Here is a 26682-nt window from a genome sequence, read left to right on the forward strand (position 1 = left end):
TAAATAAACGCTCGACAGAGCATGCGCGGTCCACTCGCAACACGTGACGTACGCGGAAATGAAGCCACGTCGCCCGTGAGAAGGAGGAACCTAGATCCAGGAAGCTTTTCACTGACTACACTATAGTGGAGATACTTCAGAAAACACAACAGTAAGTAAATTAAAACCTAACAAGTTAATCCACCGCACAGCGCAAGCTTTGGTTTAAACGCAACGCGTTTATTGTAGTCTCTTGGTTTATGGGCCTTGAGACGATTTTATGTAACTTATTTTACTGGGGAGAAGCAAGTAACATTGTTTGCCATTCATTTGTTGTGCTTCATTTTATTGAGCTTTATACTTTGCCCTCATTAAGTGCTGTCAGTGTTCAGTCCAGTCGTCGTGTTTTTAGGCGATTAAAAAAGGTTAAATATGATAAACAGCATTTTAATAAAGTAAGCATTTTCAGACAAGGGCTTGGGCATGTGACCTCAAATCAAAATCACGACTAATTAAACATTTTTCCCCAATTACGATTAGCGAACCATTATTTATAGTAATGGCCTTCATGGTTTGCTAGGCTTGTTTTGCAAATGTGTTCAAACCGTAAAGATGGGACATATATATATTTAAAAAAAACAGATACAGGTGGTATTACCTTTGCTAGCGCCAAAATTTTATTTTATTTATTTATTTAGCCTTTTATTAAACTGCCTTCAAGTAAATAAACAGGCATTACTGTCATTATTTCATGGACATGTTCATCAAATATTCCAACCAGCAAAGAAAAACAGAATATAAACAAATAAATGAAGTACCTTAAATTAACTTAATTCATTTTACTGGGACTCATTCCAAGTGTTTCTGTTTTAAAGTATTTCACTTTTACAATCTTTTTATACACTGAACATAAATTGCATAATTTTTAAATGCAGAAAAACTTGGAATAAACAAAAATCACACTTATAAATATAAAACTTTCCAATAACGAAAAGGTTTACACACAGAAATTCCACTCTGGTTCTTTACAGAAACACGAAACTTAATCATGTCATATCGTAACACCGGAAATGCTTTTTTTCCCCTAAGACAACCATTATTGAACACTCTCCATGTAACTTAATTAACAGTGTGATAATCTGCTAACTTGAAACTTAACTAACTTTAAATCACATCAACAAAAATGTTATTCCTCCAGCTTTTTGTAGAAGATATGCTAGGATACTAAACCATAATGTTATTTTTTTTTTTTTTACAAGTGCTCCAACCATTTTAACATAATACTTAGTACATTAGTTACTTCAAACTCTGATAAACAGATAATCATTTTCTGTTAAACATTTATAGTGTTATGGTATGCATTGGTAGCTTGAATCCCCCCCACTTTTATTGCATAATAATAACTGTACATTATATATGTATGTTATAATTCAAGTAAGGTTAACATGGCAGGGCTTTTAACACTTTCTTTGCAACTGATGCTTCTCTGATGTGTTTCAGCAATGGCCCAATTTCAGGAAGTATTAAAGCAGTCCGCTTTGCACCCGAAGCCTGCAGGGCTTGTTTTGCAGTATGGTACTTCTGGCTTCAGGACCAATGCCAAACAGCTGGACCACATCATGTTCAGGATGGGTCTGCTGGCCACACTCCGCTCCAAAAAGACCAAAGCAACCATCGGTGTCATGGTTACTGCATCGCACAACCCTGAGGTTGGAGGGATTCATAAGCATAAAAGGCTATGGTTCATTTTCATCATAAATTACAACTTCAGCCCATTCCTGTTTGTCTCATCATGTCTGCACTTGTGTAGGAAGACAACGGGGTGAAGCTCATTGACCCGATGGGCGAAATGGTGACACAGGACTGGGAGGAGCATGCCACCCAGCTGGCCAATGCAGATCAAGAAGACTTGCTCACTGCTCTGAAGAACATTATAGAAAAGGAGGCTATTAACATGAGCCAGGAGGCTAATGTGTTTGTGGGAAAAGATACTAGGTATAAAGTCTTACTACAAACAAATAAATCAAAAACTGATCAAATATAAACCTGTGTGTATGAGTAGAATAGCTTCTTTACAGTCATGTCCTCTGCCTGTAGGAGCAGCAGTGCCAGCCTTTCACAAGCTGTACTGGATGGAGTTTCTGCTCTTGGTGGTCACAGCAAAGGTAAGAGAAGTGGATACCTAAAAGATATTCCTGTGATTGGCTGCCCCTCAGCTGGGTTGCATTAAAAGTATATGCTTTGCAATGTACTAGGTCCCTGCTTTGCTTGGCTTTTTTGTTTTTGTTCTTTTATTGTTGGTACTTCTTCTGGCTCCTTATCTGCCTTTTTATCCTTTCCATCCATCCTTTTAGACTATGGTTTGGTGACCACCCCTCAGCTTCACTACATGGTCTGCTGTCAAAACACACAGGGTAAATATGGAGAGGCCACAGTGGAAGGATACTACACTAAATTCTGCCAAGCTTTCATTCAGCTCACCAAGAATGTAAGAAGCAGAAGTGTGTTGTTTTGCTCTTGCATTCAGTCGCTTTATGTTTGTTTGTGTCGATGTGTTTTACGATACATTCATTCATCCAAGAACTACTCCTTTCTTTCTCTCCTCCATGTTTTTCTTACCATTAGACGTCCAACCGTACGGATGACCAGAAGCACCTCTGCCTGGATGGCGCTAATGGCATCGGGGCTCTGAAGGTACGTGAGATGGAGAGTCACCTGAAGAAAGAGCTACAGATTTCTCTTAATAATGATGGCAGCAAAGGAAGGCTGAACCACCAGTGTGGAGCCGACTATGTGAAGGTGCAGCAAAAACCCCCAACAGGTGCGCATAGGGCCATTTAATTTACTTGAATGTACTGTAATATTTTTAATATGCGAGACCTGTCTTGCATTCTCACATGAAGGCATTAAGATTAACCCAGGAGAGCGATGCTGTTCCTTTGATGGCGATGCCGACCGAATAGTTTATTACTACACGGACTCTGAAGGAACATTTCACCTGCTGGATGGAGACAAGATGGCTACCCTCATCAGCACTTTCCTGAAAGAGCTGCTCACACAGGTATACTCTAAAAAAACCAAACAAACGAACATGAAAATGACATACAGGCACCCACTTACCAAGAATGGTTGTTCTTTGTATTTTTTCTCCCTTGGAATGCACAGGCTGGACTAGACTTGAAGATAGCAGTGGTGCAAACTGCGTACGCTAATGGAAGTTCAACACACTATCTGGAGAACACAATGAAGGTGACAAAAAATTCCACAGAGAGTTCAGGTGTTTTATTTTGTATTTATATGGAGAGGACAGTTCTCACAGATTTATTTGCCACTTAGGTCTTAGTGAGGTGTACAAAGACTGGAGTGAAGCATCTTCACCATGTAGCCCAGGAGTTTGATGTCGGTGTGTACTTTGAGGCCAATGGCCACGGAACAGTGAGTACACACATATGCACACATCTTTAAATGCACTGAAAATCACCTGTAAGGCTTACCTGTCTCGATTTTTCCAAAAATCAGAAGTAATGTGTCGTCCTGTGTTTGTTTGTGTTTGGATCAGGTGTTGTTCAGCAAGGCAGCTGAAGAGAAAATCCAGCAGCTGGCCGAGGACACAAACGTCAACGACAAGAGGAAGAAAGCAGCTCTCCTGCTGCGAAACACGATCAACGTCATCAACCAGGCACGCTCACACTGACATCCGTGTTGAACTGAGCTCATGCAGACACCGGAGCTCTGTTGTTAACGTCGATATTTTCTTTTAAAGACTGTAGGAGATGCCATTTCTGACATGCTGCTGATTGAAGCCATACTAGCCATCAAAGGGATGACTATCCAGCAGTGGGACACCATCTATACCGACCTGCCAAACAGGCAACTTAAAGTCAAGGTGCTCATATTGTATAGTTATGTATTATATCCAGGATATAAAGTGTGAGTGATAGAAAGAAATACAGCACTTTACATTTAATTTACAGCAGTGCCGACCCAAACTAAGGAGGCTTTTATTTTGTTAGATAAACATTTGTGTACTGTAACCCTGCACATAGTAGAGTGTCTGTGTCTACTTCAAGCCAGTTAGAGATAGTGGCTCCTGAGGGTGATCTTTTTTCTTTTTCTTTTTTTCTGTAGGTGGCGGACCGCAGGGTGATAGACACAACAGATGCAGAGAGGCGGGCGGTGACCCCAGCAGGCCTGCAGGAGGCCATCGACAATTTAGTAAAGAAGTACAGACAGGCTCGCTCCTTCGTGAGGCCCTCCGGCACCGAGGATGTGGTGAGAGTATACGCAGAGGCAGACACGCAGGTGAGAAATCTATTTTCCAAGCTTTCTCTGTTATTGATTCTCATGGCAGTGTTACTGAGGTTAAAAAATATCTGGAAGGGAATTGTTTTGTGAATAATACTCTGGCTCTCTGTGTTGTTTCAGGAGAGTGCTGACGCCCTGGCACACGAAGTCAGCCTTGCTGTGTATCGCCTTGCTGGAGGAGTTGGGGATGAACCCAAACCATTGCATTAGAAGCACAATCACACAAACACACCATATTGATCAATCAGAATTACAGAATTGCTGATCATTATTTTATTTTTATTTTTATTTTGTTGAAGTCAGGTGATACCAAATGATTTTATATTGTCTTTATTTTCCTTGTATTACTGTCACTCTGATGATGGGGTACACATTAGGGGAATTAATAAAGGTTGGGGGAGTTGTGTGTGTGTATACATAAAATTCAAACAGTCAAACAACTGGTTTTAAAGAGGGTTGTCATTTCACTTGGTCCCAGATATTTGTGAGCAGTTATTTTAAATAATTCCCTTCATTTTCATTAAATCATGTAAGTTTACATAACGACTGTTGAATCGGCTTTGCTGCTATTATTTGAATTAAATAATGGATAAAGAGGAGAGTGGGGGTTTTTTTAATTACAGTGAAGTAACACTGATAGAATTCTATGATTGAAATGAAAACCACAACTATGTTTGCAACATTCTGGATAATAAAACATGTATTTATAAGTTACACTTGTAACTTATAAATACATGCAGGTTATCACACATTTGATTTCCATGTGTGACAACTGTAAGTGTCCAGAGTCAGGACAGACTGAGGGACCCACTGCTGCAGATGATCTGTGAGACTGCACCCCTGATGATCCACCAGGACAAACTCAGCAGTGTCTGAAGAAGAGTCGGCACCAGCTGACAGACTGTTCCCTCTGTGTGAAGGACTAACAGAAAAGTTTAAAATAACTAATTATCTGTCCTGAATCAGTCTTATTAGGTAATGTTAAAATAATTTTATCATTCAAGTGTTTTCAAAGTGGGAGTAAGTACTCAGGACCTTCAAGTTAAACACTATGAAAGGCACTAACAAGTTTACTATTCAGAAACCTAAAGTATGTATCAGTAGCAGAATGTACCTAAAAATAAATGTCAGTTTTTTTCAGTTCTATGAAGCTTTGAGTATTTTGGATTAGTATTACTGCTGTGTTAGTTGCATCATATTGCTGTAATTGTTTATATACTTTATATATTTTGAGGTAAGTTGATCTATAGTGTTACATCATATTCTATGAGGATGCTATGTGTTTGTATACTTTCTGCCCAGTTTGACCCATTTACCAGAAGTCGGCCTGTTTAAGGCTCTGATATCTATTCTGTATCACTTAAAGCAGTTATGACATGGTATGATTTTCTCATCCTATGAAGGCACATTTAATATATCAGTGTACTCTTCATTTTATCAGAAACAGTTCTCACAGCTCGTACATTTTCTTTTCACACATATATGTAAACATTCAGACAAATTTAGTAATGCCAACATATTAAAAGAACAATATTTGTCTCTTATATATAATACTTGTACATATACATATAAATATTTATATATATATACTATTATATATACTATAAATATAAATAACTACAAATTGAATCTTTACTGAAGCTCAGTATTTGAAACAGAGTTTAAACTCACTGCTGTAATAACTAATAATGATTAATATAATAATAAATTTAATATTGGCCATATTATAGTAACATTACCAAAGTGAGATGACTTTAGTCTGATGAACAACATTAGCTAATTGTTATTTAATAGCTAATCTTAAAATTACTGTTCCGTACAGAAATGAAGCCCAACAATCATGTTTTTACAGTCCCGTTGTCTCAGCCTCAGATACTTATCAAATCAAACAAAGCTCATATAAAAACAAAGAGATGAACAAAAAAAAGTCTCCCTCATTTCTGTCAAACAATGCTGCATGAAGCGTTTTTATCATGGTTGTATCATGGTTGCTAGGCAACCTGAGCAGCGTCCCATTTCACAAGCCTTGCACTTCCGGCCTTCTTGGTCTTCGGAGGACCCGGCCCACGTGGACCGCGAAGGTCCGGTCCTCCGAAGGATGCAGCCCCTAAATTGGGACACAGCCTGTGTTCTCTGTGTCTTCCTTGTCATCCTTGTCTCTGCCTTTGTGTGTTTCCTGTTTTACTTTGAAAGTCTGTATCCAGTGTCAATGTACTGTGTTTTGCTTCCTCCCTGCCTCGTCATGTCTTATTAGGTTCAGCTGTGTCTCCCTCCTGTTGCGTATTTCCCTCTTTACTTGTGTGTATTTATGGTGTGTGTTTCCTTCTGTTCCTTGTCGGTCTGTTTTTGTGTGTCATTCCTTCATGTTGCCTTCGCGTTTCTCCTGCCTCCTGGTTTCCTGTTCCTTCCCTCTGCTCACCATGCTCAGGTTATTTTGTTATTCTTAGTTCTGTGACAATTTTATGTGAAATTATATCGCACTAAGAAAATAAGATGTGTTATGAGACATTTTCACTAAGTGAGACAAATTATTATGATGTGATCTACTAACAATGCTCTATGTATACAAAGATTCAGACTGTTTACTTCGGTGAAACCCACATTCAGCGCGAATTAGTGGTTTTAAGAGCACATATAGTAATGCCTGAATGGTTCAAACACACTAACAGTTATATTTGTTGCAAATTCAGCAGAGAGAAGTCACTCACTGTGCACTCAGAGCTGAGAAAATGAAGCTTATGAGTTCATTTCTGTTTAGTTTCATGAAAACGGTGTTAAGAAAGAGAGCAACTGCAAATTTTATTTTCAGTCATTTTATTTTTCTATTTGTTATGTGCATCATTGTACTTTTTTGCATCTGTATTTTCTTTAACTTTTCTGTAATAATTCTGATCTTAAAGTGGTTTAAATGAGTGTCTCTTTGTTGAGGGCAGCCTTTTGTCTCTCCAAAAGAGTCCTTCAAAGCTACTCTAGAGTCTAAGAACAAAACACAAAGCAGTTAATTTGGGATGAAGAAAAATAGACTACTATCAAATGGACTTGATATTATTTCTGAGCATTTAAGACAATCTTTCATGCCTTCTTCTCCTAGCAGTTGGGAAATATGAATTTTGTTAAAAATCTTTTTTTTTTTTCTTTTTTTTTTTTTGTGGCTTGTTGGTTTAGGGCCATGATTCTCACGTTGGGTGTGAGAGGTACTGGGTTCAAATCCCAGATGAGCCTGTGCGGTGTTTGGGGCTTTGCTGAACTGTTCATGCAAGTATGCATATATTGAAGTAAACTAACAGTGACACTAATAGAAACTAAATGAAAGCAATTCAAACAAAAACTAAGCTGAAATAAACGGTCACATTAGAAAGTAAGTTAAATTTAAAAAAGAAGAGAATGCTAAACTACAGTAACTCTGCAGTTACCCCACCCACTGTAGTAGAAGCTGACTTGTGTGAGTGGGGGCAAAGGAGGTGGCTGACTAAAGATGAGCAGCCTTAGGCTTAGTGTCGTGGAGGGCGAACGGATCCAATCCTCAGCATTACAAGGTAAGCAGATATCTAGGTGAAGTGTGAGTCCGACCATTGCTGGTTCTCCATGTTTTCCAGAGGAAGGGTCAACTCGAAGACTGAACTTCAGGAAACACAAGGAGGACTGCCAGGGAAACTGTGGTTACTTTTGCTGGATTAAATTACACGAAGGTTGGCTGAGTTACCGCTGTAGAGGAAAAATGTTCAGGCAGAGAACTTCTGCCACAGGTGCTCCTTAAATACCTGGTCTTGATGAAGGGAAATGACAAACCGTAGCAAGCCTGTGACCATCAGTCCTAACAAAAACGATACAAGATATCAAGTAATCTTGAGCCACAAACAACATTCCTATCGCAAGGAAGAAGCTGCAAAGTTTTTGGCACTTTTATAAATCCTTTGTAAACTAGATAAATAGTGTAATTGGCATTTAAGTCTTTTTAAGAGTAGTCTGGCCAAGACGATAGCAGAAATTACAACGCATATAACAATAGGTTTATAAAGATATTTAAAGTGCAGCAGCTTTTAGGCGCATTGGGGATGGTCATTTTTCACCAGATCATCTGCTCATCTATGGCGGTAAATCACATTTGTTACCTTGTTTTCTCCTGTGATTTCCCTGTGTAACTCTGTTATCATCTCCCTAGTAACAGCACCTTGGTTCATTCCTCTGTCTCCGTACTCACCTGATTTGTCTCCATTAGGTTATGTGTTCCATACACTGCTACCTCCACGTTCATACTTCATTCTCTCTACTCCTGCAAAAGAGAGAACCGGAACTCACTTGCCTGCTCTCCAGTTCTCTGCCATTGATTACTCAGCTCTGGAATATTCCTCTGTTGCCTGCAAACGGCCGACTCCCTCCTCTCCGTTGCTGCGAATCAAGTAAGGCAAACTCCGCTATCATATCACACAGTCCCCGCCTTAGGCTCCATTTCAGAAAATCCTGCACAGTGAAACTCCCCCTATGTTTCGTTGTTTCCTGCCAAACGATAAACCATTGGACCCTCTGGGGTCCAGTGTATAATTGGCCGGTTTTGGATTACTTTTGATTTTACCTCCGTGTGTGTGTTGCGTTTATCTGGCCTTGTCTGGTATCATTCTTTTTGGCACAACCTCACATGTCTGAATTTAAAGTGATTATTTTTCATTTTGACATAATGCATTAACACAATTAATCTGAGTTTTTATTTATTTATTTATTTATTTTTTAACAGTCAAAAACCACAAGCGGGTTTAACGACTCCTTTTCATAACTTTAGTTTATTTTAATTTAAACTTTAAAAACCTACAAACTGAAATGCAACGATTTACCTAAAAATGCAGCCAATGTCTCAGCTGTTTTTCATCACCATTTAAAACTGTTTACAGCATAATCAGGTGCTCTACATCAAAGGCACACAAATTACACAGGCCTGCAAAATAATGTTTGGTAAAGTCTGTGTGTGTTGTGTGGTTGTTTTTTTTTTTTTTTTTTTTTTAGGGTGCTCAATCCATCATGTACAGTTTATTTGTTTTTGTGTTTTTGTTTTTTTTTTTTGCACGAGGAGTTTACAAAAAGCACAACAGCGATGAAAGAAATATTTTATTACAATTACCTAGGCATAATTTTCCTAAGATTCCTTGCCTTTCATTATGAACAAAATAAACCTGGACATGAAACCGGACATGATCGTCTGAGCATTTTCTATTTGTATTTCTCTTCAGTCTTGCGTTTAGAAATATTAAATTCATGTAAGAAATCATCCTACTTTGACTCAAGTAGGATGCCAGATTTCAGCTTAAAAGGGGAAATTGTACAGTTAATTGCACTAAACATGACTTTTGCAAGACAACCTGACACGATGGAATTTTTAAAAATATTTTTTCCGGTTTCAGTGAGTAAAAGTCTATAAGAAACAGTCAAAATCGTGTGTGTGTGTGTGTGTGTGTGTGTGTGTGTGTGTGTGTGTGTGTGTGTTTTTCGGGGTTGCTTCACCATGTGCACTGCCTCCTCTTCAGAAGCAACAGATTTCAAACAGTCATCCACATAAAAGTTTCTTTTGACTGGATCAACCACTTCAGCTGGAAATTGCTGTGCATTCTCATCTGCAGTTCTCTGTAGAGCATAATTTGCACAGCTTGGTGAAGATGCTGTTCCAAACAAATGTACTTTCATCCTGTATTCCTGTGCAGGCCTTGTAGTGTCACCATATTGCCACCACAGGAAACGGAGCAACAGACTCTGGTCTAAATCTGATCAGAACTCCAACCAGTGAGTTTCTGAGATCAGGTCCCTGTAGAAGCTGACTGTTCAGTGATGCTCCTTTTTATAAGTTGTTCCAGTCAAATAAAACTCTCCTTGCCCTTTGGGATGATGCACTCCATGATGAGGAATGTACCACACCTTTTCATCACTTTTCTGCAACTCATCTGCAGGCACAAATTCAGCATATCCTTGTTTAAGCATTTTGTTTACACATGCAGTATATTCATCCTTACAGCAAGCATCCTTTTCAAATCTCAGTCTGAGACTCTGGGGATGCTACTTCGCCACACAGAGGTTATTTGGTAAGCTGGGACTTTCTCTTCTGAAAGGCAAATCAATGTGATAATAATTTCCAATAAGTTTTATTGAGCTACTAACAATATCCATGAAACACAGATCCCCCTCTTGATATTTCAGTCTGCTTCTCTGATCTTTCACTAAGTCATGGTTGTACTGTTTAATCAGCATTTCTTCTAGACTCTCAACAGAAATCCTATTGGCTGTTACAGCAGTGCAATTTTTATTTCCGCTGTTACTTCCAGTGTGCAGGGGACCATTTATGACCCAGCCAACTTTGGTTTTTACAGCATAAGGTCCACCTTCCACACTGTTTATCACCTTCCATGGCTCTAAAACGTTGGAAGCATCAGTGCCTATCAGTAGCTAGACACCTGCATCAATGTTGTGAAGTTTAATAGGTTTAAGATGAGGCCAATGATCAATATCCCCTTGCTGGAAAATATTCACCATAGAAACTGGCATGGTCTTTTGAGTCAAAACATCTGGCAACGCCATGAAATCATTTGCTTCCAGACCAGACAGAACTAGTGCACTAACAATCCCATTTTGACTCCTTGTTCTCAGAAGGATATTGGTCTTTTGACCCTTTAGATTAAGTCTTTTTGCCAGGAACTTCCAGGACCCAGAAATGCATAGGTTTGCACAATTTTATTGCTCTTTTGGCTCTTAACTTGAACTGGAACAAGGGGGGGAGACTGCATCATCTTCATGACCGACCCCAATATGCCCACATGTCTGAGTGGTTGCAGTTGAAAAGCTGACATCAGAGCTTGTCATCTGAGTTTGTTCTGCAGATGCAACCTGGATCTTTTCGCTCTATATGAAGAACCCCTGGGTGCTTTTGGTGACACACGTTGCAATCCAAATGACCCTTACAGTCTTTGCTTGTGACCAACTTTTAAACAACCAAAACAAATTCCCCTTTGCTTGATAAAAACTTATCCCGATGCATTTTAGCTTTGATGTGCATACAATTCACTAGTAAATGATTGCTCTATGAACAAAACAAATGACTATGCAGAACAGTGGAGCTGGTTCTGTTTCTAGTTTGAGTTTTAACACCTGGAACTGTCCTAACGTTAGTGGCGAAACTACTTCCCTTTTTCCTTTGCTTGGTGGAACTTGAAACTTTAAAGCTGCTCCCAGATTGAGTCTCGGATGTTGCCAAACACTGGATCTGATGTTACTTTCACTTGTTTTATTATAAAGGTAACCAGATAAGTGAACACTGCTCTGTGACCATTTTGTTCTTGCAACTCATATGCAACAATTCTTTTTTTTTTTTTTTTTTTTTTTCTTCCCCACTTCAATTTGTATGGAAGTTTCATAACGATCATTCTCATGTTTGATGGCAAATCCAACTCCTTCATATAAACAATTTGCTGTGTTAGATTTGAACATCCTTGAAGGAAAAGAGAATGACTGAAGACCTTTCACGTCTTTGCTTTTATTAGGTGCCCATCTCACAATCCTCTCCATATATGCAGAGGCAATTTTATTTTCATTCCCAAAATGTTCTTCAAGAGGAAATTTGGCTCTGGAATAGCCCTGCTCAGGAGGTAAATGTTGACAACTATGCACAAAGTATTTAGGCTGCCCCCTAGTGAACTGCTCTAAAATGTGCAAACAGTTGCTCCAGTTATCAGTTTTGGCTTCCACTCCATTTTCAAAGGCATTCATAAATGATCTGTACTGTGAAGGGTCTCCATTAAACACAGGGATGTTTCTGGCTGGGAGGACAGAAGATTAGATTAGAAGTTTAGTTTTACAAGCAAAGTAGTGATGTCATTTTGTTAATATTATGCAAAAACTCTTATTCGTACAAGTTGAGCTGAAGCATCAACTTTTACCATCATCTCATCCACCTGATGTTGGTTTTGACTTTGGTATAAATACTGCATCTGAATCACAAGTCATCATACCTAGACAGAGTAATCGCTTTCTATTGGAACAAATGTGTCAGCACAAGGGTTTAAGCTAGACGCTTATGTGCCCTCTTTCAAAATAAGAGTTCATTCCATCAGAACCCCCAGAGCCACAAACCAAGCTTATTTCCAAGACACGAAGCTTTGCATTTGCTGCTGCCAGCTCTGTCTCCAAGGATAATTTCTCCTTTTCTTTTCTCAGTTTTTTCCCCCTTGCGCCTTTTTTTTTTTTTTTTTTTATTACAGTAAAGTAACACTGAGAATTTTTATGATTGAAATGACAACCACAACTATTCTTGCTTGCTGTTTTTCTTCCAATGACATGCTCATGCCACACAGGAGGGTTAAATAAGCAGAGGATGAAAGCGAGTTAGGACCAGGTACAGGGGAGTGATGACAGCACACCAGATGTACTCAAAAAGAATGACAGAGCTGAGGGTTTATTCTTCATCTGTATCATCGGCTGCTCCGGAAATGATGATGGTGCGCTCCTGTGTGTCACTCTCATAAAAGTCCTCATCTGTCTTAATTGTTCTGGGAAAAGGGGACATCAGGCAGAATAATATGATTACTGTAATGTGTAGTCACTAGAGATCTGACTGAAAATGTTACAGGTTTTATGTGTCATGCATTCCGTGCCAAAGTCGCCCTCTACCTGATGAGGACTGTCTTCCTCTCAGACATCACTGTTGCCTGCTTCTCTAAGTTACCATCAGCCTGGGTGTCTGAGGCTGCTGCTATTCGGCCAGCACCTGCAGCTCTCTCAGTGCTGTTACCGCTTGTATCACTCAAAGATCTACCCGCCTTTGAAGGTGCTGAGAGAGTGCATTTGCTATCATTGGAAGGAAGTTGCAAGCCTCCAGTCAAGGAAAGGTTTTGGACCATGGTGCCCAAGCGGCTGTCTTCCCCCTCAATCAGTTTTCTAACACACAAACAGATGGAAAGGAAAACTGATGACAATTTGAACCAAAGTTTTACTGATTTACATCCATCTGACCTGTTGCCTGATTTTTCTTTCCACATCTTGAGTAATTTTGCATACCTCCACCTTTTCTTCCTGTTTTCCTTCTTGACAGCCACCCTTCCACTAAGGCCTTTTTTTTTTTTTTTTTTTTTGTTGTTGTTAAATGAGGCTTCATTTATCGGTAGTACATGAATGATTAATAGGTCGGTGTTAAGTGGCTTAACAAATAAGGACAGGTACAAGAACTGGACTGAAAATTAGTGAGAAAAGGTGGCAATGTCCAAAGAAAAACACTGAACCTTCAGAAAGCCTTGAGGAAAATTAGAAGGGAAATCTGTTTCTTTGGAAGCAAACTGTAAAGAAAAAAAGAGTGTCTCAAGACTTTTGCATAGTACTATTTATTTCCTACTTGACGTAAAAGCCATACACCCACATCTGTGTGTGCACATTAACAGGTTTAAGTGTTCTGAGTGCTTAAAATCTATTGTAATGCTTGTTCACCTGTAGGTGGCGATCTCAATCTCCAGAGCCATCTTGACATTCAGGAGGTTCTGATATTCTCGCAGCAGCAGAGCAGTCTTTTCCTTGCTCACCTTCAGATGCGCTTTAATTCCCTCAATGTGCTCCTGTTGAAATTACATCAGAGGTGTATGTTTTTTGTTGCGATCAGGCCAGAGGATGACAAAAAAAATATCTCTCTAAGTCAGTCAGTTAGTTACCTCAAGTCCTTCTCTTCATTCTTATATTTCTCCAATCTGTCATGGATCTGGGCCTCCAAATACTCATTCCTTGTCTTCAGTACCTCCAGTTCATGTTCTTTGTCTAGGATCTAATTGCGCACATGTACACTGAGTATCCAGAAAAGTTGCAGACAAACCAAAAGAACAACAGAAAGTAACACTCACATTCTTCCTATAGGCAGCTATTTCCTCTCTCATACTTCGGACTCTTTGATTGTGTTCACTGGAGGTGTTAAGGTCCTGGAACTTGGTTCTATACCAGGCCTCCATTTCCTGGACAACACAGAATGAGATGCAAAGAAATCTAGAGACAAATTCTCCAGAGGCATACTTCAGCTTCATCGATGCCACTTACCTCCAGGTTTTTGGCAGCAATGCTGTCGTACTGAGACTGAATCTGTTTTAGGGTGGAGGAAAGATCTGGGAGGCCAAGCGTGAAGTCAGATTCAGAGGATGCTGAAGAGATCTGCAGCATCAGCTCCTCGATTTCCTTTCAGTAGACCAAAAACAAACACGGGGGGAACTGTTAAATGAGCTAGGAACATTTTCAGTGCTATTAAAGCAAGTTGACTCTAATCTCTAGGGCAGAATGGTAATCAGAACTTGTCTGTTTGACTTCCTCTGAAGTTTTCACACCATATAGATAACTACAATATTTATGGTCTTACTCTGTCCATCAACGCGAGCTGGATTTGACAATAACCAGCAACTTTACAGCCCGTTAAACCACTGGGAAAATGAATGGCATGCCAACCTCGAGGCGTCTATGTGTTACCTCCTTGTGAACTCTCTGCAGGAAGGAGAGTTGAACCTCCAGATTTTCCAGCTGCTTCTCCAGCGCAATCCGGGCTGAGGTTGCTTCGTCCACATTCTGAGAAGAACAGAAACAACAGGGATATAAAAGTAATTTATTTTCACAAGCAGCTACTAAGTGGCTTTATTCAAAGTTACAAATTGACTTTTCATTGTGTCATACCGGACGTAGAGCCTCAATCTCATACTCTGACTTCTTCCTGGTCTCCAGGGCTTCATTATATCTTGCCTTCAGCGTGTCCAACTGGCCCAACATTGCTTCCTTGGCTGCCAAAGACAGATCCTGTACAGGCCACAGATAAAACTGTCAGACTCCTGTAGAATCAAAAAATAGTGCTACCCCTTCAGCGCTAGTGCTATCCAATGTACGAAAAGGAGAAAAACAGGACACAGTTGCAAACCATTCGACAATACACAAAAAACAAGAACATTAAAAAGAACCGCATCATTTATGTGCAACAAAATATTACAAACACACATATAAAATTTGAACACTTTGGCCAGCTTATTATCCCAACAGGGTACCTATTTTCCACACTGGAGTTTCTGCAAACTGAAAAAAAGGAAAAAAAAAAAAAAAAAGAAAGAGACTGTGGAATCAGAGCTTGTTCTTGTGCTGCCATAAGTACAAGATTGATAGAGGCTGGTAGGGTTTGTTGTTGGTGGGTTTTTTTTTTTTTTTTTTTTTTTTTTTTTTTTGCCTGTCTCATTTGGTTCTTTAGCCATCAGAATTGTTGTCTGAAGGCCTTGCCATATTTGTCCATTTGATCGACCTCTGTTGTTGTTGTTGTTGTTTTTATTTTTATTTTCAGTTGTTACAAACGGGATAGACATGGCTAGGGGATAGGAAAGGAAGAGAGAGAGGGAGGGAAAGAAAAACGGAGGGGAAGAGGGACAGTAAGAAAGGGCACTTGAAGAAAAAATCTCCTGGATCACCTGTTGAGAGAGGAGGGGGGGGAGAAAGAGAAAACAAGCAAAAAAGAGAGCAACAACATAAACACAACACCATCGCAATAATCTAGCTATAACAGTAAATACTATTGAATGTTGTAGTGCAGCATGCAGCACCGACCGTGCACAATGTTGACTGCTACCTCAAAGGACAAAGGTGTAGTTTGTATCTGTGAGCAGTGAACACCCGTGTGTACACCTGCACGTACACCTGTGCGGATGCTTGTATTCAAAAGGTTTCTCCATGTAACAATCTGCTAGAGGGTGTGGGGAGCCATAGCCCCGTCCCCCAGGACGATAACAACACCCAATCAATATTTTACAGCTTAGGGGTAAGAACTGAGCAAATAAGGTAGTGAAATAATGCAGTGGTGACTACAATAAGGACCCACACCAGCTCTCTGTTTGCCACTTAAAAAGTCTCGTGTGTGTGTGTGTGTGTGTGTGTGTGTCTCTCTCACCCTCTGCTCTCTCATTTGCTCTGCATCCCTGTTCAGTTCCTTCAGCTGAGACTCGTAGAGCTTCCTAAGCCCAGATGATCTCTCATAGCTGCTTCTCAGGGCTTCGATCTCAGCCTCCAGCTGCTTGTTTTTTGACTCCAGTGTTCTCACCTAAAGCAAGGAGCACGAGAAACGGGTTGAAAGTTTAAAAAAAAAAAAAACCCCACAATGTACAATGTGCCACCATTTCATCTTAAAAGGTTATGAAGCACTATGTGTAATGTTACCTTTTATGTTCTTGTTCATTTCTGAACAAGAGAAGCAGACAACAGAACAGACCTGTGTATATGTGTTTCAGGTTTTATTATTCTGCTTCTGTGTTTATATGGTTGGACTGCAGATTACCTTTTCGATATACAGTGTCAGACGGTCATTGAGGACGACCATCTCCTGTTTTTCTTGGGTACGAGTCAGCATAAAGGCCCGGTTCTCCTCTGCAGCCACATCCAGGTCCAGTTCCAGCTCACTATCCTTGGACACACCAAAGCACAGAGCTCCCATACTCATACTGCTGCAGGAGAGGAAGAGAAAACTTTAGAATAATTTACTGATCTGTAGTTCACTCGGAACATAATCCACTGTAGCTTTTTTTTTTTTTTTTTTTTTTTTTTTTCTGATTGATGTTGGTTTATTTTTTGTTTCACACTTCTTTAAAAAGACTAATCTGAACACAACTAACATAAATAACCAATAAATACATTTTTACACGTTACCCACCTGGTCAGTCGAGCCTTGTTACTGAGGGCCATGCGCCCCCTTGTCTCACCACTCCGGCTGAAGCTTGCTGACCGTTGGCGGGTCTCCCTCCGGGTGGGAGATGGACTGGAAACCCGCAGCTGGCAGGCAGAACTGGCTGCCAAAGTGCCCTCGAAATGACGGCGGTATGAAGACATCCTCTCTGGACTGCGGCTCATCCTGGCAAACTTGACTGATGCAGCTGAAGACTAAAAACTGGTCGCTTGCTTTGTCTCACAGTCTGTGCTGGAGTCTTATATTCTCCTCAGCCCTTCCCTCAGCACCTAAAGAGGAATGTAGAACCTCCCCAACCAAAGGGTGCATGTCCCTACAAACATCTGTCAAGCTTACGCCAAATAATTTATTAGACCTATAGACTGCTGAAAGAATATTCCTGACAATGACAGTTTTCTGCTGAACTAATTTTAAAGCCTCCTTTAAAATTAGTTCAGCCTCCTTTAAAGCGACATGTGTATCGAGTGCACTGAAATCTGAATTTAGAGCCCATATTATTTTCAGCAATATTTTGGTGGATAAAAACTTGCACAGACTTATAACGACTGACACGTGTTTCTTACTTACTCACTGTTTCTTAGTGTTTTCTTGTGTCTGGTGATTTTTGTTTTACTTGTACAGTGCAATCAGAATCAGGCTAGCTTAAATATAAAATATCAAAATGTTACTGCATCATGTTACTATGTTACTGTAAAATGTAACTGTATCATTAACTCAATGATATTGATTGGAAAGACTTCTTTAGTCGTTTGAATAATGTTACTTTATTCAAATTAATTATCATTTATTTAAAACTCAAATCAACATTGTCTGAAGGGGGAGAAAAAAAAAAAAAAAAAAAATCCCACTTTTGACATTTTAAAGGATTTTAAATACAACCCGGAACCATCCCCTTTCGTTTTCCGGGAAGGTTTTTGATGTTACTCTAGCTTCTGCTTAGCCTAACTACTTTCCGTCTGGTATTCACTCCTTTGCAAGCGAGTAATATCAGTTTAAAGCTTACTTCTCTACCTCAGCTGCTACGAAATGGCAGGAAATTTTTGGCAGAGTTCTCATTAGTAAGTTTTAATAAAAACTTCGACATGTTACGGTTTTGTTTATGAATTCGCCTTCTTTGTTGTGAGGCCTAGCTGTGTTTGCGGACGCATCGTATGACGACGCTAACAGTTTCTCCTAAACTGTTGCTAGGGTCTAAAATAGTCAATATAAATGAAGACCGAAAGAAAACTCAGTAAGATTGTATATGCCATAAAACGTAATGATGCAAGCTTTCTGTTATGTTGTCAGCGACATCAGAGCAGGCGGCTAAAACTTAGCTTTATGTTGTTATTGTTGTCTTGCCCGCTAGCTTCATTGCTCACGTTTTGACGTCTGAGCGGTTTGAAACAATATTGTTTCATGTATTTGTCAGTCTGCAGTGGGTCCTGGATAAGCAGGACCTGATGAAAGAGCGCCAGAAGGACCTGAAGTTTCTCACCGAAGAGGAGTACTGGAAGCTACAGATTTTCTTTGCCAATGGTATTTGTTATATTTGCTTAATAGTAATTGATAGCCTACCAAGTTATGTTGATGTTGTTCGTGTAAGCTGTGTTTGCTTCAGAAAAAAGCCTCTCCAGGCTTAACAGTTGTTCATAACCAATCTATATTGGTATAACAATAAAGATAATAAAATGGGCTATACCTCTTTTCAGTATTTAATTCTGTGTCTTTCAGTGATCCAGGCTTTAGGTGAACACCTGAAGCTGCGTCAGCAGGTCATTGCTACTGCGACTGTTTACTTTAAACGCTTCTATGCCAGGTAAACGGATCCCACCCAAATACACTATCTATTAGGTCTAGGTGATATGGAAAAATAAAATCATATCACTATATTTTTTTTCATATCAGTTTATTGATATTATTTTTGAAAACATTTTTGTCAGACTTAAAGGGTTTCTTTTTATTCTTAATGAAGTGAAAATCTAAGGTAACTTTAGGTTTAAATTGTATATATTTTTTTGTCAGAAGTTAAGCAATGATGACTGATAAAGGTACTGCAACATTTATGTTTATATGTTATACTATATTTAAAATAAATATCTTAATTCCTTCGCCATGGAAACCTGTGCCATGAAGTTCATGGTACACAGATTTTGTGCACCAAAACTGTACACAAGAAGGTTCTGACACTTGTTGTTTTAGTTGCTCTGGTTTCTAAACACTTGCACTCTGCAATAATACCACTTGCAGGTGATATTGGAGTATCTAGCGAGGAAGAAATTTCACAGACTGGCTTATTGAAACAGTGACTTCCTGTTACAGCTCCTTAGATTGACCATTTCTCTTGCAAATGTTTGTGAAGGTGGACTACATGGTTGGGTGCTTGATTTTTATACTCCCGTGGGAGTGAAGTGTGTCCCCATACTTTTTTTTTTTTTTTTCTTCTATGTTGTGTAGTTGCTCAAAACCATCTCTTCCAATATAAAATGTTTTAGTTTATTGTTACTGTTTGTTTTTTTTTAATAGTTGTTTTTATTATTATTATTTATGTTTTTACTTTAATACCTACTACTCAAACAATAATTTTCTATGTCTTCTTCTATTTAGGTATTCTCTGAAAAGTATAGATCCAGTTCTCATGGCTCCTACCTGTGTTTTCCTGGCTTCTAAAGTTGAGGTATGAGTGTTTCTGTGCTGCCAGTAAGTCTCGAAGTTCCTTACCGTCTTTAAGTTTCCCACTTATTAACTGATCTGATCTTAATCGTTTTTGTCCTTTTAGGAATTTGGAGTTGTATCCAACACTAGGCTGATCTCTGCAGCAACATCTGTGTGTAAGTGACTGTGTTCAGCAACATATTCTCGAAATTTAAACATTTGTTTTTTTTTCTCCTGCAGTTCATTGGCATCGTATAATGCTGTTTTATTTTTCTCAAACAGTGAAAACAAGATTTTCCTTTGCCTTTCCAAAGGAGTTTCCCTACAGAATGAATCATGTAAGTAAAATATCCTTGTAGCAGTTAATATAACAGGCACAGCATCATAATAAAGAGAGGTAAAGTGATCTTTTTATGACAGTCAGAAGTACCTGTTTCAAGTTTTGATGGTAAATTGCAAAGCCGAGAAACTTAAAGTGTGGTTTACAGTTGAGGAATTAGACATGGAAAATATTTAAGTTGTTGTCTTATGTAAATGATATTTTAGTAAAGCAGAGATCGAGAAAAAAATGGACAAAATTCAATTTATCTGGAAAGTTATTTATTAACCACCATGCCGCTTTACAGCATAACAAGAACCTTTTACACTATATCACAGTGTCACAGCATTAATGTCTTTAATATGTGAGATTCCCCAGCTAATGTTCACACCCTTGTGATGAAAACTCAGTTACTGTGAGAGATGGCGTTGTGCTGTGTGCTACAATACGCACAGTTGTCATGCACAGCATCTCACATTGTGGTGGCAAATGCAGTGAGCTGCCACAATATTATTTATCTAGCATCACTGCAGGGTCTCCAGGATATCACCAGCACTGCTCTGACATGCCTTCTGACCAGAAAAGTGTGTAAATTATTATTTATAGAGGGCCACTGCAGAGTGATAAAAGGAGGGAGTGGTTCACACAGCAGGGAGGGAATTTGCAAGGTGATGCTACTCATAAACATAAATTTTTGTGTCTGCTTTTGCAGACATAGAAAAAGAGAGTGATGGAGTAGCACACAGACAGTTTTAAACAAAAAGCGGTGTAGATTGTGAGCAGACTAATATTTCCTGTAATACTGGTGGAGTTTTTATCAGAAGGTTAATCATTTCTAAATGTGCTACAAGTGACTGCTTATCTATTTGAATGTTTACTAAACCATAAAAATTCAAATAACGGATAGCTTCACATCCTCAAGTTAAAGTCAGAGAAAATAAACAAAGATGGATAAATAAAATTGTTATTTTGCATGTTAATTGAGAAGTTTTGGAATTTCTTTATTAATTATTATTTTGGACTCTAGCTGCGTTTTTGCATGCTGCGTCACGTATGTTGACTGGTATTTAAAAGCTTTGCAGGATTTTAAAGCAGGGCTCGCAAAATCGCTAGTCCGACGTCCCGGGGCTAGCTATTTTTCCAGTCTACAAAAATCCATCTTAGCCCTGCTCGTCGGGCTATCATAGGAAGGAAAAATATATGTCAATGCTTTTGCATTCTTTCGCAAATGTAGCTGGGTAATTATGTCATTGGCATCGATGAGCCACTGTCAATATGTGACATTTGAAATCGCGTTTGAATTTGCTTGTTTTTGCTTTCACTTTCACTTTGCAATCGCGCGAACTGTGTATAGAGAGCTGCAGTACTGATTGGTGAGTGACAGATTAATTGCGCACCAATTCCTCTGGCATCGTCTTATCACTCATTAGCTTACTATTCAAACATGAAAAGTGAAATCTCCTGCAGCAAGCTTAAACATGTCATAGAGGTTAATTGCGCAGAGAATCGCTGACTGTTATGTAAGTACGTGTGTAAAAGCAGATGGATTTACGCAGGTATTTTAGTTTTGCAGAGCCAAATAAGATAGGTCAGGGTGAAGAAGGGACAGCCAAAGAAAAGCCTACCACAAAACGGAAAAGTTATGACAAATCAGACTATGAGGCAAAAAGAAAGTGCAGCTTGTTTGGTTTCATGGACAAAAGAATTTCTGTGGTTGGAATATGGTAAGCTAAATAACATAATGTTCTGCCGGGTGTGTCGTGAGTTTCCCTTGATTTCTGAGTCGACAAGCGCCTTTGTTACTGGGACCAGTAATTTTAAGAAAGACGCCATCAGAACCCATGAGAAAGGCAGGAAGTGCATTATTGCTCAGTCTGCAGTATTTTTCCCAGAACTAACACAGATTGCAAAAAACATACCAAAAATAAACCAAGCACAACAAGAAGTCCTGAAAAAGCTGTTTAGAACAGCGTACTATGTTGCAAAGAGTGAACTACCATTGGCAAAATTTAGCAGTCTTTGCAAACTTCAAAAAGCAAATGTCCTAGATCTTGGTTCCACTTACCTCTTACCCATGATTTCAGTGGAAATTTCAAATTCAGGATCTGACACACACTGATTCATGTTTTACACAGTTCTTACAAGTTCATAGAAATTTCTGTTCAATTAGAACCAAATATTTGAGTTGATTGTAATTTTTATACAGTTTTTGTAATTTGTTTTAACTATTTTTGATTGGTGTTTTGTTTCCTTTACAGTATTATACATTAAAGTATAATACAGTTAAAACAATTACAAAAACTGTATAAAAATTACAATCAAAAAATTGTCTTTTTTTTTTTTTTTTTTTTTTTTTAAATCGGGCTACTTAAATTTATTTTGGGCTACCAAAAATTGAAGAGTGCCTGCCCGAAGGGCTACCAGGGATTTTGAAATTTTGCGAGCCCTGTAAAGATGTATAATATATTATACTGTCCAGATCGTCTTCTCTCAGATGTCTTGGTTTTTAATTGTTACAGTTTTGTGAATAAGTTCTCTGTAAGAAGCTGCCATGTGTTTTCTTTCCAGTCTTCTCTGAACTACCTTATGGTGCCTGACATGTTGTGTCCTAAACCCAGTCCTGCTTTGTGTCTTTACAGATATTAGAATGTGAGTTTTACCTTTTGGAGCTGATGGTAAGTACAGAAAGATTTGTATCTTTGCTGCTGGCTTAACTGAGTGTTGTGTTACTGATTTATTGATGTAATATTTTTCTATTTTTTCAGGACTGTTGCCTGATTGTGTACCACCCCTACAGACCACTGTTGCAGTATGTGCAGGATATGGGACAGGAGGACATGCTGCTGCCTCTGGCCTGGTATGATACCATCTGCTTGACATTCGTTGCTTTTGTTTATTCGATTTAGTTGTTTTTGTGTGTCCTCACTCTGTGCCTGCCCTGCCAATGTCTCTTTACCAGGCGAATAGTGAATGACACGTACAGGACAGATTTGTGTCTGCTCTACCCTCCCTTCATGATCGCCCTAGGTAAGACTTGTCCCCTTGCATTTCAGATTGTTCTCTAATATAGTTACTGATTTTAAATAAGCTTTAACCTGATCAGTTCTTCTTTTCCTCCCACAGCTTGTCTGCATGTTGCCTGTGTGGTGCAGCAGAAAGATGCCAGACAGTGGTTTGCAGAGCTCTCAGTCGACATGGACAAAGTCAGTTTGATATCAGTTTCAGTGTTGTAGAATTTTAACCATTCGTCCTTAGCCTCATAACATATAGCAACTTGAGGTTCCACACATTGTGATACGGCACAATGTTGCCTGTTTAAATCGAGTTTTACATCTTTGTTCTCATTTTAACACAAACTGCTGATGAGTTGTCTGCCTTTAAGTAGCATGAGGTCATGGGATTGACCTAGTTATTAAAATCCATGCAATCCTTTTATGTACTGTATGTGTTTGTGCGAGGAATATTTTGTGCTCAAATATTAACCACATAAAGTGATATTTTTGCTGTGTATTTAAGCATGTAACATACTGACAGACGGATCATGTCATTCACTTCATATAAATGTTTTTACATAAGAAAATGCTCATTTTGTTCAATGACTACTGTACATTTTACTTACAGGAAAATGACCCATTTTACTTTGATTTAGCATTTGTGAGTTTTCATTACTGATTTTGCGTTGCCTCAAGTTGTCTTGTGTTTTTGTGTCTATTTTTTGTAAAGATCCTGGAGATTATTCGTGTCATTCTGAAGCTGTATGACCAGTGGAAAAATTTTGATGATAGAAAGGAGATAGCTGCTGTCCTAAATAAGATGCCAAAACCCAAACCACCTCCAAACAGGTATGTAGTGTACTCGTTTCTTTCTCTTTTCTTAAAAAAAATCATATATTTTAAAACACTAAGGACAGATTAAGTAGAGTTAAATGTCAATCATATATATTTCACCTCTGTAAAATTCTCGATATATAAATTGAGCTATTTGTGTATATATTTTAGCTATTATATTTTGTAAACTTTGTAATATATTGTATTATTTAATTAGTTTAGTCTGTTACTGTTATTGTTTTGGAGCAACTGTAACCCACATAATTTGCTTAGGGATTATTAAAGTATTCTGATTCTGACAAACCGATTTGTAAAAGAAGTCGGGAGGTTTGAACTTTGTGAAATAAAAACAAAAATGCAAGGATTTGGTGCAAAAACAGCGATTTTGATGAAGTGGTTTGATCAAAACAGTTTGTTAGTTTCAACATTTGGTTTGTTGCCGCTACATATTTTCAGTGTTTAAGTGATTTTGAAATGACTTTTATCTCAGTTCATGCGTACGTTTTACAGTGTTTTTCCTTTTTTATGCAAAAAGGATTTTAAAATGATGGAAACAACACAGTGCCACCTGTAGTTAGTGTCATACTGACGTAACACTGACATGGGGATTTCCCTGTTAGAGGTGGCTGAGAAGATGGAGATGATTAAAAAAATAGTCTCAAGTGAAAATTATTCTAGATGGTTGTCTCATCAGAATTATGTTTATTGCCAAGTTTGTACGCAAACGAGGATTTGTCGTGGTGTCATGGTACAAAGCAAATCCAAACTGTGGTACAGAAATGGAATATATGGTATTTACAGTATCTCTAAATATTATTATTAATCCTCACAACAGAAATGTATATATACTAACTACCGACAGATATTGGAATAGAAATTAAGATATATGTAAAGGTTATGGGGAGGGTTGTGCAAAGTGTAGTTAGAAAATTATTCTACATGTGAAGATGAGGTTTGAGTTTTTCTCTAGAAATTGTTTCACAAGTTAATAGTTTTTAATTGCTGTGGGTCTGGTTTCATTAGTACAGTATGTTCTTGTACACTTGGACTCCTTACAGTCTATCTCAGTGACCTGTTTGCACTTCATTTTTCTCTCTGTCTGCAGTGAGAGTGATCAGAGCTCCAATGGGAACCAGAGCAACTCCTACAGTCAGTCTTAGCATGCCGTCTGTATTTCTGTGGGAATCCATAATGTCGACGTGGAGGATCTTCTATAAATGTCACAGTACAACCATTACAGTGTCACTTGGAAGCAGTCACAATAATCAGAAATTTGATCCTCAATCAACCCCCACTCCCCAACAAACTGAGTCTCTTTACCTTTTCCTCCTTGTCTGATCATTATGGGTTTGTGGACTGAGCGAGAAACACGGAAATGCCTGCAGTGAACAGCCAATCGATGACAACAAGCGATGACGTTGTCTCGATTAGGCTCCAACTTGAAATGAACTTAAAAGCTAAGGAACATTTTGGGGGTGGGAGGGAATGTAGGGGGAACAGCTGTAATGGTTCAGTAGACACTCGTCATTGTGATGATCCTGACATCCTTGAACAGTCCAGAGGAGCGAGTGTTTACACGTCGAGCTCCGTGGGATTTGAAAAAAAACAAAACTTGATCACGAGCACTGTGCGTGCATGTGTGTGTCTGTGTGTACTACATGTGAGCGGCCACTCTGGGTGGGTTTTAATTCCTCAGGGATTGCAGTAGACTTTTTTTTTTCTGTTAATTGATTTTGAGCTTAGAGGGTGGATCTTATTGGTTATCACCCTGTTCAGATGTGATGGGATGCACCTGCCCTGTTAAGTGTCTCTGCTGGCTGATTGGTAAACTGTGGCAGGAGAAATGCCAAGAGAAGCTCCTCATGAGGGCACAAATGAGCTCTTTGAATACAAGAATTTACTGTTTTGAATCATGACAACCCCACCACCCCCCTCGCAACCCCCACCTCCTTGTAAATAGCCTTATGATACTTTTCTTTTATCTTTCATGCTTTTGCTTATATAAGAAAAGTTTGATGGAAATCATGAGCTGGTTTGTGCTTCAGATAAAAGTGCCCCTGTTTGTTTGTTTTTATAGTAATTATTTTTTCCATTTACCCTACTTTAGTTGTATAGTGCATTATCTAACACTTTTTTGGTTTTGTAAAACCTTTGCTTTTAATTTGTCAAGGAACATCTTTTTTTTTTTTTTTTTAAATGTTTATCTGCAAAGTTTTGGTTGTACCTTATTTTAATTTACTCTCTTCCCTGTATTTAATCACTGAGTTGTGGCAATATGTGTGTGTAAATGTCTCTATATTTTTGTGATGTAATACAGCGGGAGCTGTGTGTGTGGCTGTACTTAAAACAAGGTGCTTGAAAGCCTTACAAAATAAAAGCTGCTGGTTAAAGACAGAACCCCTCATGAAAGCACATTGTCCCATTCAGGTGAACTGCACAGTATGCTGCTATTGTTGCTGCTTATTATTATTATTATTATTATTATTATTATTATTATTATTATTATTATGTCTTTCAGGCCTTTCTTTCTTTAAAAAAACAAAAAACAAAGATGTGGCATGGTGCCCTCTGGCCTTTTTCCTCCCATTCAACTCATCTATTGTTGGTGTCCACAGGGTGTGATCCTACATGGATATATCTAGTTCTAGTTAAAGAACAAAAAAAAAAAAAAAAAATTTTTAAAGCTCATTTCGAAGCTCAGTTATGGTAATAAAGTGTATTGTGTATTGTCTACTTAATAAAGTGGGCCTTTGTGTAATGCACACTGAGGCATCTTCCAGCTTGTTACAAAAGTCATAGGAAGTCCTTTTTACCAACAGCAGGGGCTGTGGTGGGACCCCTAGTGGTGATTACAAAGAGTGACATCTGACATGTACTGGTAGAAAATTCGGAATGTACACAGCCTAGGGTTC

The 26682-nt window shown here is 38.7% G+C and overlaps 3 protein-coding genes across 7 annotated transcripts; 2 read left to right on the forward strand and 1 right to left on the reverse strand.

The window, feature by feature from the left end:
• Window positions 1-4883, forward strand: pgm3 (phosphoglucomutase 3). The gene is made up of 13 exons (XM_003440619.5): window positions 1-151; window positions 1480-1688; window positions 1790-1974; window positions 2077-2144; window positions 2334-2467; window positions 2605-2800; window positions 2883-3040; window positions 3145-3228; window positions 3316-3414; window positions 3539-3658; window positions 3743-3865; window positions 4108-4281; window positions 4405-4883. Exons 2-13 carry the CDS (start codon window positions 1482-1484, stop codon window positions 4492-4494), a joined length of 1638 nt encoding a protein of 545 aa, XP_003440667.1. The 5' UTR covers window positions 1-151; window positions 1480-1481; the 3' UTR covers window positions 4495-4883.
• A 1684-nt stretch (window positions 4884-6567) lies between these two features.
• Window positions 6568-26167, forward strand: ccnc (cyclin C). Of its 3 annotated transcripts, none has more exons than XM_005449616.4 (13): window positions 6568-6712; window positions 8504-8684; window positions 18402-18508; window positions 18704-18788; window positions 19577-19646; window positions 19749-19800; window positions 19907-19962; window positions 22583-22618; window positions 22709-22800; window positions 22903-22970; window positions 23067-23146; window positions 23667-23785; window positions 24876-26167. In XM_005449616.4, exons 3-13 carry the CDS (start codon window positions 18433-18435, stop codon window positions 24928-24930), a joined length of 789 nt encoding a protein of 262 aa, XP_005449673.1. In that variant the 5' UTR covers window positions 6568-6712; window positions 8504-8684; window positions 18402-18432; the 3' UTR covers window positions 24931-26167. The 3 variants fall into 3 exon arrangements, with proteins under 3 accessions (XP_005449673.1, XP_025754724.1, XP_003440898.1); XM_025898939.1 differs by lacking the exon at window positions 6568-6712 and adding an exon at window positions 7536-7820; XM_003440850.5 differs by lacking the exons at window positions 6568-6712; window positions 8504-8684 and adding an exon at window positions 17883-18048.
• ngs (notochord granular surface) lies at window positions 12493-18780 on the reverse strand. Of its 3 annotated transcripts, none has more exons than XM_019346225.2 (11): window positions 16958-17793; window positions 16586-16751; window positions 16202-16351; window positions 14953-15072; window positions 14752-14847; window positions 14332-14466; window positions 14142-14249; window positions 13959-14065; window positions 13738-13866; window positions 12928-13194; window positions 12493-12806 (listed from the first exon to the last, which is right to left on the reverse strand). In XM_019346225.2, the coding sequence occupies exons 1-11, from the start codon at window positions 17152-17154 to the stop codon at window positions 12713-12715; spliced, it is 1569 nt and encodes a 522-aa protein (XP_019201770.1). In that variant the 5' UTR covers window positions 17155-17793; the 3' UTR covers window positions 12493-12712. The 3 variants fall into 3 exon arrangements, 1 of the variants encoding a protein (XP_019201770.1); XR_003214169.1 differs by lacking the exon at window positions 12493-12806 and adding an exon at window positions 18672-18780 and having other exon boundaries at window positions 13058-13194; window positions 13738-13862; window positions 13956-14065; window positions 16958-17321; XR_002056639.2 differs by lacking the exon at window positions 12493-12806 and adding an exon at window positions 18672-18747 and having other exon boundaries at window positions 13058-13194; window positions 13738-13862; window positions 13956-14065; window positions 16958-17278.
• Window positions 26168-26682: the final 515 nt, after the last annotated feature.

Source organism: Oreochromis niloticus, linkage group LG15 (assembly GCF_001858045.2).
Source record: "Oreochromis niloticus isolate F11D_XX linkage group LG15, O_niloticus_UMD_NMBU, whole genome shotgun sequence".
Lineage (NCBI taxonomy): Eukaryota > Metazoa > Chordata > Actinopteri > Cichliformes > Cichlidae > Oreochromis > Oreochromis niloticus.

What these genes read in the sequence shown, in the direction of transcription:
- pgm3 (XM_003440619.5), top strand. Translation starts at nt 1,482, where the DNA reads ATGGCCCAATTTCAGGAAGTATTAAAGCAGTCCGCTTTGCACCCGAAG. An exon ending in CGATCAACGTCATCAACCAG is followed by an intron (nt 3,659 to 3,742) that starts GCACGCTCACAC and finishes TTTCTTTTAAAG; the next exon opens with ACTGTAGGAGATGCCATTTC. An exon ending in ACGCAGAGGCAGACACGCAG is followed by an intron (nt 4,282 to 4,404) that starts GTGAGAAATCTA and finishes GTGTTGTTTCAG; the next exon opens with GAGAGTGCTGACGCCCTGGC.
- ccnc (XM_025898939.1), top strand. Translation starts at nt 7,760, where the DNA reads ATGAGCAGCCTTAGGCTTAGTGTCGTGGAGGGCGAACGGATCCAATCC. An exon ending in TCTCAGTCGACATGGACAAA is followed by an intron (nt 23,147 to 23,666) that starts GTCAGTTTGATA and finishes TTTTTTGTAAAG; the next exon opens with ATCCTGGAGATTATTCGTGT. An exon ending in CCCAAACCACCTCCAAACAG is followed by an intron (nt 23,786 to 24,875) that starts GTATGTAGTGTA and finishes CTCTGTCTGCAG; the next exon opens with TGAGAGTGATCAGAGCTCCA.
- ngs (XM_019346225.2), bottom strand. Translation starts at nt 17,154, where the DNA reads ATGAGCCGCAGTCCAGAGAGGATGTCTTCATACCGCCGTCATTTCGAG. An exon ending in TGCAGAGAGTTCACAAGGAG is followed by an intron (nt 14,467 to 14,751) that starts GTAACACATAGA and finishes GTCTACTGAAAG; the next exon opens with GAAATCGAGGAGCTGATGCT. An exon ending in AGGAAGACAGTCCTCATCAG is followed by an intron (nt 12,807 to 12,927) that starts GTAGAGGGCGAC and finishes CCCTTTTCCCAG; the next exon opens with AACAATTAAGACAGATGAGG.